This window comes from Piliocolobus tephrosceles, chromosome 2 (genome assembly GCF_002776525.5).
Source record: "Piliocolobus tephrosceles isolate RC106 chromosome 2, ASM277652v3, whole genome shotgun sequence".
Lineage (NCBI taxonomy): Eukaryota > Metazoa > Chordata > Mammalia > Primates > Cercopithecidae > Piliocolobus > Piliocolobus tephrosceles.
In genome coordinates this window covers 160581135-160596532 of record NC_045435.1, presented here as the reverse complement: position 1 = coordinate 160596532, position 15398 = coordinate 160581135, and the positions used below count along the sequence as shown (strand labels likewise).

The 15398-nt window shown below is 37.3% G+C and overlaps 1 protein-coding gene across 7 annotated transcripts in view; it reads right to left on the bottom strand.

The window, feature by feature from the left end:
• Positions 1-15398, bottom strand: part of ARMC8 (armadillo repeat containing 8) — a 112099-nt gene that overhangs the window by 58951 nt on the left and 37750 nt on the right. For all 7 annotated transcript variants that reach the window (XM_023187841.1, XM_023187848.2, XM_023187847.2 and 4 more), the window contains 5 exons: positions 10893-10985; positions 5024-5104; positions 3072-3147; positions 2884-2974; positions 928-988 (listed from right to left, as the gene is read on the bottom strand). In XM_023187841.1, the coding sequence (XP_023043609.1) occupies positions 928-988; positions 2884-2974; positions 3072-3147; positions 5024-5104; positions 10893-10985 (402 nt within the window). The remainder of the gene's footprint in view (positions 1-927; positions 989-2883; positions 2975-3071; positions 3148-5023; positions 5105-10892; positions 10986-15398) is intronic.

Below are 15398 nucleotides of genomic sequence, written 5' to 3'. Positions count from 1 at the left end.
AAAGAAGTAAATAAATCAAGATAATTGCTATGGAAGGCCGTGGCACTCTATGCAGAGTTGTCTACTTAGGGAGTGTTCAGATCTCACTAAATTAATTGTCTTCCTCAAAGATTAAAGCAAATACTAGTTTTCTTTGTGCTCTTTTATCCTTGGGATCACCTTTTGGACAATCATAATGTGAGATCTCATATTTATCAAATGACACATGATCAATTTATTTATACTTAATTTTTTATAGCTAATAAGATATTTTAATGTATTTAATATATTGTTATCCTCACAGTAACCCTGTGGCATAGATGAGCAGGAATTATTGCTTCAATTTTCATAATCTGGAGTCTGAGGCATCAAAAGAATAAAGGATGTCCAGTCAGAGGTGGAAGTGCTAAAACCAGAATCCCAGGTTTTAGGACTTTTAGGGCTGGTCTTTTCTCTAGGTTTTTCTAAATTCAAGTTGTATATGACATATCACAATGACAATGCTTGTTTTCATGTGTTATCTACTTATTGTCTTTCATTATGCCTTTTGATTATCAGCTATGAGAATGATATAGTCTTTTTCTGCAAAAATAGCAAACTGCCTCTAAAACTGTAATATAAATTTAATGACAATCAAGAACAAAATATATTTTCTATTTCACGTGAACTGTACACATTTACAATTTCCACATCCTCCTAATTACCATAAAATGAAAAGGCTGTGACAATGAAAGAATTATTTCACGCTGACTTTCAAAACACATCTAAAATCAATTTTTAAAAACTATATGACATCCAATGAAAAGAAAGCATGGTCTTTTAATATTATTCTATGCCATGCACACATACCATAATGATAAATGTGTAAAATGAAATATGAATATCAATACTGATATTTAACACATAACTGGATAATTTTCACATTTTAAAGATAATTAATTAGCTTACCTTTAATACAATACAGTTATCATCTGTCCGAATTGCTCCAGCTCTACACATGTAAGTTAAACTGGAATAAGACGGCAGAAAATAAGTTTTTTGCTTGGAGTTTAAAGCTTTACATGAAAAATTATTTAACTTTAAGATTTTATTAAAAAATCGAAAACCAAATAATATCACTTATCTTGAGAGTGAATTGACAATTCGCTTTTCGGAGGTTCAGTCAATTTAACAGTCAAAGAAAACTAACTGGCAAATACAGATGGTAAGCCAGCTATTAAAAATACAAAAAAACCTACCAAATAGTTTTAAAAATAAACAACCTAATGATGGACACATTTTGAGGCTAGGTGCTGGGCACATGTTGTATTCTTTATACTTCAGAATTTTCCATAATAAAAAGGGAAAAATGTTCAAAATGAAACATAAGATTAACACATTATCTCAGTTTAAATGAAGTGAGGTTGGAATATTCTAACTCTGAATGCAGTAGAAGTATCACAGAAGAGGCATTTAACTTGTAACACAGCTATCCATCAGAAATGAACTATTCAGAGGTTAACAGCAGTGGCTTTGGGAACAAGTCAATAATTTGGTTCTAATGAACAACAATTATAAGCTGCCTTTGAATAAGAATATAATTAATTTGTATTCCCTAGGCAGGCACTGAACATTAAGCGCTTCAGAAATTTAAATTAATGAATTTCCTTTTTGATTACATTCCTTTAGCAAGATGGGGGAAAAAATTAAAACATCCTATGTTGGCTTCTACCACAAGTTATAAACAAATAGCTAAAATTATTTTACTTATATTGTAAAGGGCTGAAATATTTGTAGTTGTTATTATCTTGAGGCTTGTTACCATATTGTTTTTCTGAAACCATTTACTTGAGAACATTACCTTACTGACAGAGGCAAATGCTCAGTTTTAAAGACAAAAAGCAAGCAAAAAATACAAAAAAAACCCAAACAATTCATGAGTAATTAATTGAAAATGCCAAATTCTCACCAAAATATTAGAACGACAGCTTAAATACTAAGATTAAACTGAGCATAGAACCCTACACAACAAGTGCTCAACACATTCATTTCATGTACTGATAATTACCAAACATGCACTGAATGCTTACATAAGCCAGAAATTGTGCTAATAAAAACTCTGCAGCCAGGCATGGTAGCTCATGCCTGTAATCTCAGCACTTTGGGATAACGAGGTCAGGAGTTTGAGACCAGCCTGACCAACATGGTGAAACCCTGTCCCCACTAAAAACACAAAAATTAGCCAGGTGTGGTGGCATGTGCCTGTAATCCCAGTTACTGAAGAGGCTGAGGCAGGAGAATTGCTTGAAGCCGGGAGGTGGAGGTTGCAGTGAGCCGAAATCATGCCACTGCATTCCAGCCTGGGTGACAGAGTGAGACTCTGTCTCAAAAAAAAAAAAAAAAGAAAAAAAACACTTTGCATAAATATCTTATAAACCACCACAACTTTATGAAGATTTGCGTGTGTGTGTGTGTGTGTGAGTGTGTGTTTTCCTCGAAAGATGAGGAAGCCACGTTCTCTGAAATCATCCCGTGGTTATCAACTTCAACTAATTCTCATTCCATATTTCTACATCTTATAGTTCCCTGGCTAATACTTAGCATAGTATAGGTTGGTTAAATTTAATCTAATTCAGTATTATTTCAACTGAAGTACAAGGATAGCAGTTTGAGGATGTAATAAAGTAATTTTCTGAAGACAGTCTCAAATGTTATATGAGTGTTCCTGTTCTGCATACTACTAGTAATAAGCTGAGTATAAAAAACTCACATCCATTTAAGAAAATGTGGGATGGAAACCTGACTTTCAAATTTCAAAATCCCAAAATAAAATGGGGATTGGAAGCAAGCAAATTTGGCTGTCCAAAAATACTCTAAGATATTGATAAAGCACTGTCTTTCTTCCCACACTGTCCTGACTTTTACCATTTTGCTGATGTGAGCTGCATCTCAATAGGCTTATCCCTCTGTAACATCTTCACAAAAATCTGTGGTAACAATTCTCCATCAACCAAAACTAGAAATAAAACAAACAACAATGATTAAGGAAATTCTTTAAATCTACAAAGTTCATCAATTAAATCATGTAGGTGCCACTGAAAGCTCCAGCCTACCATTTACCAGGGTCATCGATACCTGGGGGTTTTCAAAAGCTAAAACTGAGAAACATTTCAGTGCTTGCATTCGAACCTGTAAAAATAAATGAACAAACAAAAAATGCATTTATTTTAATTTCGTAAATGCAAATGCTAATGTCTCAGAATCTAAACTCTTCTAAAAAATTATGTAAATCTTCTTAAAATACTAACAGGCCTCAACGACATAACAATAACATCTGTATAGCTGAAGAGCACAGTAAGTTAAAATTAACTATAAAAGTTAAAACTAATTTTGAAGTAATAGAAAAAAATGAGGAAGTAGCAATTTAAATTTAACTACACAAATCTCTAATCAAAGTTAAAAAAAACTACAAAATACAGTTGGTAAGACAAAGAGAACTTAATAACAATTAATAACCAAGTGCCTTTCAAGGCAAAAAAAAAAAAAACAGAGTACTCTTATGCATGCAATGGAGAGAGGGAACAGAAGGAGAGGAAACAATGTTACAATAAAATTTAAGAAGCACTAATTTTTAAAATACCCATGAATTGTGCTAGTATTCCTCAGAACTAGGTTACTGGTTTGGGATAATACCAAGGACCCAATCTCTTAACCATATATAATATGCCTTACAATTTCCAGAAGCTCCTAACAGATGTGTCTTTTTAAAAATTCTTTCCATTCTAATCCAATCTAATCCTCACTTCCAAGCCTGAGTCTACACATGATATTTTAATGTGGAACCTGAGTTTGACAAGCACTCACAGGATAGGAAGCAGGGGTATGAAGCCCCTCACCTGGGCAATGCTCTGCAGCACTAGCACGTGCCCACAGGAGGAACCTAGAATATACTAATGGCACTTTGGTAATACAGCAAACCCTGGCAGAAGAGTAATGTTAACAGACTAGTACCCTTTCCACAACCTGTAGGTTTTTCAAATCATTATAGTAAATAAGGAAGTCTAGTGCAGAAAAGATAGGAGAAATGGAGGAAGAGCTGGGGGAATTAATGAAGCTAGAGAAGATGAAGTAAAGGAACAATAAACAGCCACCCGAACAACTGTTTCTTGATGTGCAAGTGCTGACTGGTTTAGTCTCTGCATGGCATAGTAAAGAGGAGGTAGCTCTCAGTATATATTTATTTCCCCTGCCTCTGGCTAGTTTGAAGTCAGTTCCACTCCCCATTCCTATCCTTATGAGCTCTTTACCAAGACTAAACTAGACAGCTGAGGTAGGGAAAACATACACATCAGTAGACCCTACCTGAAATAAATTTAAAGACTAAAAGGGCAGAATGGAGTCACTGCAAGAGGACAGAAGACAAAAATGACTGCTTCCCTGTTCTGCAACAAACTCCTGCAATACCCAACTCTAATGTGACACAATAAGGACTACATGCCAATATTTGCTACAACGTGTAGATGGACAACAATGAATGGCCAAGGTTTTAACTCAACACCTGGTAATATGACACTGCTTACTTTTATATATAAAAGAAATAAAGAAAATTTAATTAGTAAGTCTGAAAACTCTTTACTTTTTAACTCAAAGTACACAACATAACACATTTTAAATGTTGATGTGTATGCAGGAATATGCTAAATCTGAGACACTGTGGTTAAATAAAGGTCTCAAATATGAAACTAAATGTCTTTCTTGATAAAGTCACTGCTTCTATACTTCGGGCATCATGGCACTGGTACCTACCCAAAAAGGATTTGAAATCTATTTAATGGGTGCAAATCAATAAGAACTCATGGTACAACTGTATTCTAAAAAACACAGAGATGCAAGGGCAGCCTTTTTTTTATTTTTCAGAGCATTCTATAGCTAAAATGATGCCCTATAATATTTTACTGATAAAATACTACTTTTGATCACAATTATCAAAGAAGCAATAAAAATACGTGGGTCTAGACATCACAAACAAGGTATACAAATCTGGCCACAATTTTTAACGTCTTACTTTGTAGGACAGTGAGGTTAGTAGGTGAGCAATATTCTGAACTGCACCATGGTTAAATAAAATTGTTTGATGATCTGGCCCCTGTAAGAAAAGAGAATACAACAATATATTTAGAAGAGCAATGATTCATTCCAATAAAACCACATTTACTTAAATGTAGAAAACCACATTCACTACAGTAAAGAATCCTGTTACTCTTTGCTTAAATAAACTCAGACCTCAAAAAGCAAGATAAACACTGTGTTTAGTCCTGCAAGGGACTACCATATCTTAACTCATCTCAGTTCTAGAAATGCTGCCTCTCTACCTCCTAGAAATAAAGAAGTGGGCCCAGAAGCTATATTGGCACAAGTCCTCTGCAATTATTAAATAGAATACCACCACAGCAATAGAGCCACGATGAATTCTGCATTTCATGTGCACATTATTGCCCTATGCCCACAGGAAACAGTGGCAGAGTCATTCTTATAACTTAGAACTGATGAGTTAGTCAGGGGAACTCTAAAAATGAATTGTAAAAGACACTGGACCACAGACTAACCTACCTTAACACATCAGGGAGGTCTGAATAATGCTATAGTGGGAAACACAACACTCCGTAACTGGTAAGTGAACAACAACATGTTTTGGTTTCCATATTTCTATCTCATTTTTCTTTTTAAAAGCATTGGTTCGGCCGGGTGAGGTGGCTCACACCTGTAATCCCAGCACTCTGGGAGGCTGCGGCGGGCAAATCAGGAGGTCAGGAGATCAAGACCATCCTGGTCAATATGGTAAAATCCTGTCTCTACTAAAAATACAAAAATTAGCTGGGTGTGGTGGCGGTGCCTGTAATCCCAGCTACTCCGGAGGCTGAGGCAGGAGAATTGCTTGAACCCAGGAGGCGGAGGCTGCAGTGAGCCAAGATCATGCCACTGCACTCTAGCCTGGGCAACACAGCGAGACTCCGTCTCAAAAAAAAAAAATTGGTTCTTAAAAGAGTCAGAAGGTAAAGAGATAGGAAAATGAAGGTTTTTTTTTTTTTTTATCAATTCTGTTTTCTACTAATCCATGTACTAAAGAGTTTCAAAGTGGCAGAAGCTAAAGTTAATGCAAAGCTTCAAATGTGCCATAATTCTTTTTATATTCATAATTCTTTTTATATCCATATTCATTTTATATCCAACCTTATCCAATCAATTAATGAAAAATCAGTTAAAGCCAACACAGGAATGATATTTCATGCTTATCATTATTCAGAAGAGAAAAATATCACAAAGGTAGGCTATCAGTCTGGGCTCACCAGAAGAAACCAGTTACTGGTCCGGCAAGCGCTCTCAAACCAATTTCTCCAACCCATTATTTAAGCAAGTAACAACTGTCCTGAAGATGCTTGTTGTTTCTTGAGCCAAAACACCCATCATTTGAAGTGGGGAAATTAGCATTCATACTTCTGAATAGCACAACTGTCATATTCTACTGTATAGGTAACGATCCCCAAATATTTTATGTATTATTAAAAGAATCCGTAAAAAACTCAGCAATTTCTCTCTGTCCACACATTTTCTAACTTTGAGTTTCTTATTTTTAATAACAATACAGTATTCTACAGTTTGCTCATGCAAACCCCCATTGTATATTTTAGGTAGTTTCTAATGTTTTATTGCTATAAGCAGTGTTCTGTTGAACATTATTTGAAGCTGCATCTCAGTACAGATCCTGCGGTTATGAGGATAAATTCCCAGAGTAAAATGGTGTGATATAGTTATCGTTACATATCCATCCAGAGTGGTGCAAACCTGTTTTCGTAATAACTGAAAATACTGACAATCTCAGGGCATTGGTTTTAAGTGTGCTCCCTTCCCTCCCACCTCATCTGCAGTTATAAGTATAGGTACTACTTAATGGATACTGGATACCAGTGCCAGGCACTGCTCTAAACACTTTACATGCATTGTCTCATTTGAAACAAAGAAGTCTTTGGCTTATAAAGACAGTGGTGAAGACTGAAGTAGGGGAGCCAAGGAAAACAGGGGTCTCGTAAGGATTCGACCCATTTTTTCTTACCTAGTTACTAAATCATGAAAATAAGCCAAAATTAGCCTCAGCTTATGTCATCACACTAAGGTTTTTTGAGTTCCTTATCAATTTTGACAACCCAGTTTAGACACTGGCAAAGCTTAGCAAAAGCTAAGTAGGCAGGGTGCTACCTCAGCCTCCTGCACCTCATTGTTTTTCCACCTCTAACTGCAATCTGTTCTCCTACCTTGAGGTGACCTAATAGATATTTTTCAAGACATTTTATACATATACAGCAGATACGTAAATACATTCTTTCCCCCATTTTAATACAAAATGGTAGAATACTATATACACTGCTCTAAACCTTTTCTTCCTTTACAATTTATCTCAGATCATTCATATCAGTACATAAAGAGTTTTCTCATTTATTTGTTGGTCTTATTCTATTATAGGAATGTTCTAAACTTTAACTAGCACCCTATAAACACTTAGATTGTTTTCAGTCTTTTACTATTAATAACATCATTTCAGCATATACCCATGTGCTTGTAACTTTTTTTCTAAGATCTGAATAAATTATGGCATATCCTTTCTAAGTTATATTTACAATGGATGGGGAAAAGATCAAGCACACTGCAGTTCTCTCTATATATAATTGTTTCCTGGTGCTGATACTTTACTTTTTCCCTCAAATTCTTTGCCTCAAAGATGGCAGCAAGTACTTGTTGCAAAAGAAGTTCTTCCTCCTCTCTGAAGCTGTACACACTATTGTTTAAAAGCAATTGTAAGGGGCCAGACACAGTGGCTCACGTCTGTAATCCCAGCACAGATGGCTTGAGGTCAGAAGTTCGAGACCAGCCTGGCCAACATGGTAAAATCCCATCTCTACTTAAAAAAAAAAAAAAAAAAAACGAAAATTAGCCAGGTATTGTGGTGCACACCTGTAATCCCAGCTACTTGGGAAGCTGTGGCAGGAGAATCGTCTGGACCCAGGAGACTAAGTTTGCAGTGAGCCGAGATCACGCCACAGAACTCTAGCCTGGAAGACAGAGTAAGACTCCATCTCAAAAAAAAAAAAAAAGCAATTGCAAGGAAGGAATTAGTGGCTGAACCAACTAGCGAGGAGGCTCTGTCATTTGAGACTGACCAGTCTCTCGTTCATCTTTCTCCAAATCAACCTGCAGGAACCTGGTGGTTAGTGAGGGACAGCATCCACTGGGTGGGAAACACCTAAGTCCTCATGGTGTTTTTTTTCCCCCCCAGAGATAGGGTCTCACTACATTGCCCAGGCTGGTCTTGAACTTCTGAGCTCAAGGGATCCTCTCACTTAGGCCTCCCAAAGTGCTGAGATTATGGGCACGAGCCACCACACCTGGCCTAGTTCTCATGGTCTTAAACTCCAAAAAACAGGTCTCAGAAATCTGAGTAAATACTTAAGAAATAGCAATCGTTCAGAAGTTAGAATTTCAACAAATACTATTTCTGTTGGGTGTTTTTTGCTCAACAAATCAGAGAGAATTTTTCAAAAATACAATTATGATTAGATTACAACACAAATGCTTTAGTGATCTCTCCCCTTTTCCCTTCCCCAAAGTATGTATATTTATTTAATACTGATACCAGTCAAAGCAAATTAGTAATTTTAAGTTTTGTCATTTAATCTTAGCTTAATGTGAGTCCCTACAAACGAATCTTAAAATTCTATTCTTATTTTTAGCCTATATGCAAAAAAAGAACAACATGAAAATAAAAAGGTTTTATGTTTAATGACAATACATGGACCACTGGATCAGTTGTTCTCAAAGATACATGTTGTCAGTATATTGGTAAAGTTGTTAATATTGTATTTTAGGCTTTTACTATTGTCACTGGATTTATAAATGCTATACTGTTTCTTGAAGTCTAGCTATGTCTCAGAATATTTAAATGTGGTTATTTAATTACAGTGGCAAATGCTAATTTATCCAATTAAAAGGTGAGCAAAGGTGACTTTCTCTGATAACATCTTCCCTTCTGTCAGTGGTATGAGGCTGGCTGTTAAATCATTATCCTCAGTTTAAGTTTCTCTCCAGCAAAATAACAGTGATTTAATGGTACTCTATAATTTCAGTTAAAACAGCATTGAGAAGTTTCAGATGAGCAATCCCTAAAGTGCTGAAGTTTCTGATGAGTAATCCTGAAAGCTATTTAGGTAACTTCAGGAATGGGATTATTCAAACTTCTCATAGCTTAAAATAATTTAACATGCAGTTATTCCTCCAGGTCCAATTTTCGGTAGCCTTTTGGGATTACTGTGGTTATGACTAGTAGATGCTGGGCTCTGTTGAACACTCAGGAATAGAATTTTTTTTTTTTTTTTTTTTTTTGAGACAGGGTCTTGTTCTGTGACTCAGGCTGAAGTGCAGTGGTGCAATGACTGGTTCACTGCAGGCTCAGCCACCTAGGCTCAATCGATGCACCTCAGTCTCTTGGGTAGCTGGGACTACAGGCACACGCCACCATGCCTGGCTAATTCTTTTATATTTTTTGTAGAGACGGGGTTTCGCCATGTTGCCCAGACTGATCTTAAACTCCTGGGCTCAAGAGAGCCACCTGTCTTGGCCTCTCAAAGTGCTGAGATCACATGTGTGAGCCACTGCACCCAGCCCCTGAGAAATTTTTAATGAGGCATACAGTTCTGGAGCATCTTCCTCAACTTGCCAGGCTGGCTATAAGATGTCATTTTGTTGTTGGAAAATTTTAGGCCTTGATGGTTTGAGCTCCTTTTAAGCAAGTGAGTTGCAAAAAAAAAACTGTCACTTTCTTAAAGCCTTTCTTTGCCTACCTCAAAAGATTAAGGCATTGTCCCATCTCTCTGCTCCTATGAGTTAGCCCACACTTTGTCAAAGTAATCCAAGAAGAGAAACTTCAAGACTTTTTCACAAATATCTTAAATAGTACCGAATAGATTGTGCTAATCAGCTAGGGTTTGTTTGGAAGAGGGTTTAGATGTCTAAATTACAATGTAGAAACTTTTCCTAGAACCAGGTGATTTAGTTTTCATTTATTTGGAAGGCTGTTCTAAAACAGCATAGACCTGTGTCTTCTAGCTGTTCTCTTATCCCTTCTTTCCTATAGTTCCCAAAGCTCCTTACTTGCAACTTGTATTATAAATGATAGGATGTATTATAAATGATATGGTATCATCAGAAGAAAATTATTTGGTTAGAAGTTAAAAAACGTGTAGAAATTAAGAAAGATCTCAAGTAATCACCCATGGTTATCAAAATTGATACATTCAACATATAATCTATAAAGCAAACTAAATGGCACTTCATAGGCTGAAGGGAAAAGAAAGAGAAACTTTACTCAACAATGAGAAGAATCTCTCATTTCTCCTTATATGAGATCACTTAAACCAGTTGCCAGTAATAGGGAACAAGGGTGAGGGGAAACAGTCATGATCACACATTGCTGGTAGTATAAAGTGGTACAATCTCTATTTTAAAAAAGTGGTAAAATTACAAATACATATATTCTTTGACCCCAAACTTTTATTTCTTATAAAATGCCTTATATACAAGGTATTTTTTGCAGTATTGTTTTATAATAGCATAAGACTGGGAACAAACTAAATGCCCAACAATAGAGGACTGGATAAATAAATCTATGCACTAAAATACTATGCACTGTTAAAAAAAAAAAAAAAAAGAATGGGGGAGAGCCTTAGAGATATGTCAAGTGAACAGTATGTATGATATGCTGTCATTTGTGTTTAAATATACATATATATATACACACACACACAGTCTACTTATATATGTATAGATTACCTCTGGGAGAGTACACAAGATTTTACATTATAGATAATATTTATTCTGGTTCTTACTTTACAGCAGTGTGAGAAGATCTGACAGATGTACTCCTGGGTATAGCGGGACCTGCTAAGCAGTGCCATGAGGTGCGGTATCACTGTGGCATCCTAGGGAAGGAGAACACAGCAACAAGAAACTCAGGCACCATGAGTATGTTTGATAAAACATAAAATATTTCCACGAGAAGGTAGTCAAACCTCTTATCTTAATGACGGTAAATCAAGTCTCCTTAAGGCACAGTGCAAAACAAAAGCAAGGGCCATGAAAATTGTCTAGGTCAACGACAAAGAAAGAGGCTTCAATATTCATCCTTGATAGCAAAATACAGGAACAGGAAATTCTCAATAACTCTCTCAAAAATTGCCTACATCCTCATGATAAAATCATTTCAATAAGACGTGACAGAAATCAGTTCTGAAACCAAAATGTGAGGTAACTAGTACATTATGCACTAGTAAATAGTTTACGAGGAAGAATTTTTGCGTAAAAACGAAATTTGAAAATTTTGATCTCCGAAATGTTAAGCACCAATAACTACTAACAATCTCTCATAAAGACCATAGTTAGCTATTTTCAATCTGTACAAGACGAGACAATTTACATGATTGGCAGCTTCTCAGGTACAGCCCACTCTCTGCCTATTGCTGACACTTAACAACCTATGTAGTAGCACAGAAAAAGAGAAAATAACTCACTCTGTTGCAAGTCTCTCCAAGAATTTCCTTTTACTTAGAGTGCAGGCCAGGAGCGGTGGCTCATGCCTGTAATCCCAGCACTTTAGGAGGCCGAGGCAGGCAGATCACCTAAGGTCAGGAGTTTGGGACCAGCCTGACCAACATAGCGAAACCCTGTCTCTACTAAAAATACAAAAATTAGCCAGCCGTCATGGCGCATGCCTGTAATCCCAGCTACTTGAGAGGCTGAGACACCAGAATCACTTGAACCGGAGAGGCGGGGGTTGCAGCAAGATTACGCCACTGCACTCCAGCCTGGGTGACAGAGCAAGACTCTGTCTCAAAAAACAAAAACAAAAACAAACAACAAAAGAATGCAGAAGGAATTAAAAGTTGAAAGGTATTTGGCTGGAACCACAGATAAAAAAGGAGACTTAGCTCAAGCTTCCTAGTCAATGACATCACAAGAGCTATGCTTCTCAAGAAGGAATGTGCATGCAAATTCCCAGGAGATGTCCTTAATGTACAGACTCTGATACTGTAGGTTTGGGGTAGGATCCTAAGAGTCAGCTTCCAAATGAGGCTGATGCCACTGATCCACAGACCATACTTTGAGGATCCTCACCAGAGACAACAGAGGGCAAAGAAAAAAACTTAAAAGAACACCCTTGTTGGGAGGAACAAGATTTGGGATTTTCCTCGGGAAAAAAAAGAATGCCCAAGATACATAAAAGCCAAGTAGGAAAAGAGAAGGCTGCTGATTCCCTACAAGTAGAATATCTCCCCCATTTGTTAGTATAACCCTTTGTGTTTACACGAGAAGTTTAAAAACAAAATGGAAAACTTAGAAAACTTCAAAGAAAGTCAGATACTAAGTGCACAGAAAGAAAAGGAAAATGTCAAGTGGGGGAAGGCGAACTGGGGTTTTACTGGCAGAGGACAGTGAAGTAGGTAGCAGCTAAGATAGAAAAGGCAAATAGAGGTAGATTAAAAAGCCTCTATTGGGCTCCTAAAGCTATGTCCACCTCCTTCCTTTTCTCTAAGGTTCTCACATTCCTCACTTTCCCTTAGTCACAACAGCCCTCATCTCATTTCTTCATATCTGCCCCCTTTCTGTCAATTGTGTCCACAGTTTACAGATTATTAAATAAGGCAAATAACAATTATTACATACAAAATTTGCCCGAAAACACCCATCTGATAAACACAATTTCAAACTAGAAATCCTGCTGTTTTTTTACTGGACTACCTACCCCATCTCTATTCTACTGCCTGAGTTGCTCAAACAGCTGGCCTCTACACACTCCAACTCATGGAAGTCAATTAATTACACGGAAACACTATCGCTAGTTATTCCCCAATCCAACTCTTCACAAATTCTCCACTGTCTCTGAGGCATAAAATATCCGAGGCACAAAATTGAGATGTTTCATAATTTAGATACTCTAAATTTAACCTGCCTGGGTCTCAATTTTCTCATGTAAAACAGCTGGCATAGACCAGAATTTTCCAAATTGTGCACCAGGATCCATTAGTAGGTCATGAATCAGTTTAGAGTAAGATGGAAGGAGTTTAAATAGTCGGCCAGGATCAACTTCTCCCCTTATTATGGGATTGAGGGTAGGTGAGAAACTTCCAGGGTAAAAAAGACAGGTGACTGGCTTACTCTCTTTGCAAACATTACAATATGAACTACAGGAAAACAAATTGATATTTATTAAGTCCTCTATGGGATCCTTTGAGCAGGATGTTTACAGTAAACCAGCAGTTCTCAAAGAAAGAACTTTGAGACCAGCAGCATCTAAGTTACTTGGAAATTTGTCAGAAATGCAAATTCTCAGGCCACATCCAAGATTCACTGGATCAGAAACTGGAGGTGGAGTCTAGCAATCCCTGTTTAACAAGCCCTCCACATAATTCTAGTGCAACCTCAAGTATGAGAACGATTGTGGTAAACACTCTATAGATTTATGAGGCATGACTCCCTGAAGAATGTCACATAAAACCATGAGGTATAAAATAAAGACGTTAGGCCAGGAGCAGTGGCTCATGCCTGTAATCCCAACACTTTGGGAGGCTTAGGCAGGCGGAGATCAGGAGTTCGAGACCAGCCTGGCCAACACGGTGAAACCCCGTCTCTACTAAAAATACAAAAAAAAAATTAGCCAGGCATGGTGGTGCACATCTGTAATCCCACCTACCTGGGAGGCTAAGGCAGCATAATTGCTTAAACCTGGGAGGTGGAGGTTGCAGTGAGTCGAGATCGAGCCACTGCACTCCAGCCTGGGCAACACTGCAAGACTCCATCTCAAAAATAAATTAAATTAAATTGAATTAAATTTAAAGAAAAAAAACAAATATATATATATATATGTTTCATAATGCAGGTGCTCCCTACTGTGTGAGGTGACCCATAAATCTCACCTACTGACCACCTTATGTATCATTAAGGGCCAGAAGAGTATGTGTCTGATGTAGGAAGGACAGACTAGGCAGCCATGTGACATGTCTCCTCTCCATGCTTGCTTTGCCTCTTCCTCTTGATTACTTATAGTCTTTTTTTTTTTTTATTATTATACTTTAAGTTCTAGGGTACATGTGCATAACGTGCAGGTTTGTTACATATGTATACTTGTGCCATGTTGGTGTGCTGCACCCATCAACTCGTCAGCACCCATCAATTCATCATTTATATCATGTATAACTCCCAATGCAATCCCTCCCCCTCCCTACTTATAGTCTTGAAGCATTTATAAAGCCTGATTCTGGATAAGATCTCTGACTTCTGTGTGTATAATCTGACAATATGATTCGTTGTGTTAGCTCAGATAATCACAACCACCATTTTTTTAAAGAATGAAAAATGATATAGCATAGAAACCAGAGAGCATTGCATCTGTGGAAATATGTCATGAAACTTGTCTTAGGATTCTTTCACATACACATACATACATGCACACATACACACACACATACAAATTGACATGTACAGTGAGGCAGGGGAAAATAATGCTTCTTGCTGTGAACTGTAAGAGTGTTTAAAAATATTGGCCTAATTATCAGTAAGAAAGCCCCATGTAAAGTGACTGTAATTTACAATAATCTATCGTATATTGAAAAATAGCTAGAAGAGGCCGGGCGCAGTGGCTCACACGCCTGTAATCCCAGTACTTTCGGAGGCTGAGGCAGGAGAATCACTTGAACTCAGGAGGCAGAGGTTGCAGGGCCAAGATTCCTCCACTGCACTCCACCCTGGGTGAGAGAGACTCTGTATCCAAAAAAAAAAAAAAGCCAGAAGAAAAGAATTTGGGCCAAGCACAGTGTCTCATGCCTTCCTCCCCACTTCTCTAAGTCTTATCCATTATTCAAAACCCAGATTAAATTCTAGCTTCTCTGCTGGATTTCAACTAAAAGTCAGCTGAACTCCCTATCATTCATCTAGCGTAAAATAAACTTCTCTTAAGTTCTACATATAGAGAGATAAAAATGAGTCTTTTTAAAAATAGCTTGTAAATTCCTCAAAGTCTGAGACTGTCTTTCACTTTCTTGCAAAGCTGAGAGCATCTGATATTTGGAAATAAGCAAGAACTTTATTCATGTACTTATTTAGAGACAGAGTCTGCCCTGTCACCCAGGCCGAAGCAGGGTGGTGTGATCTCAGATCACTGCAACTTCTCCTCCTGGGTTCAAGTGATTTTCATGGCTCAGCCTCCCCAGTAGCTGGTGTTGCAGGCATATGCCACCATGCCCGGTTAATTTTTGCAGTTTTAATAGAAATGGGAGTTTCACCATGTTGGCCAGGCTGGTCTCGAACTCCTGGCCTCAGGTGATATATCCACCTTGAAC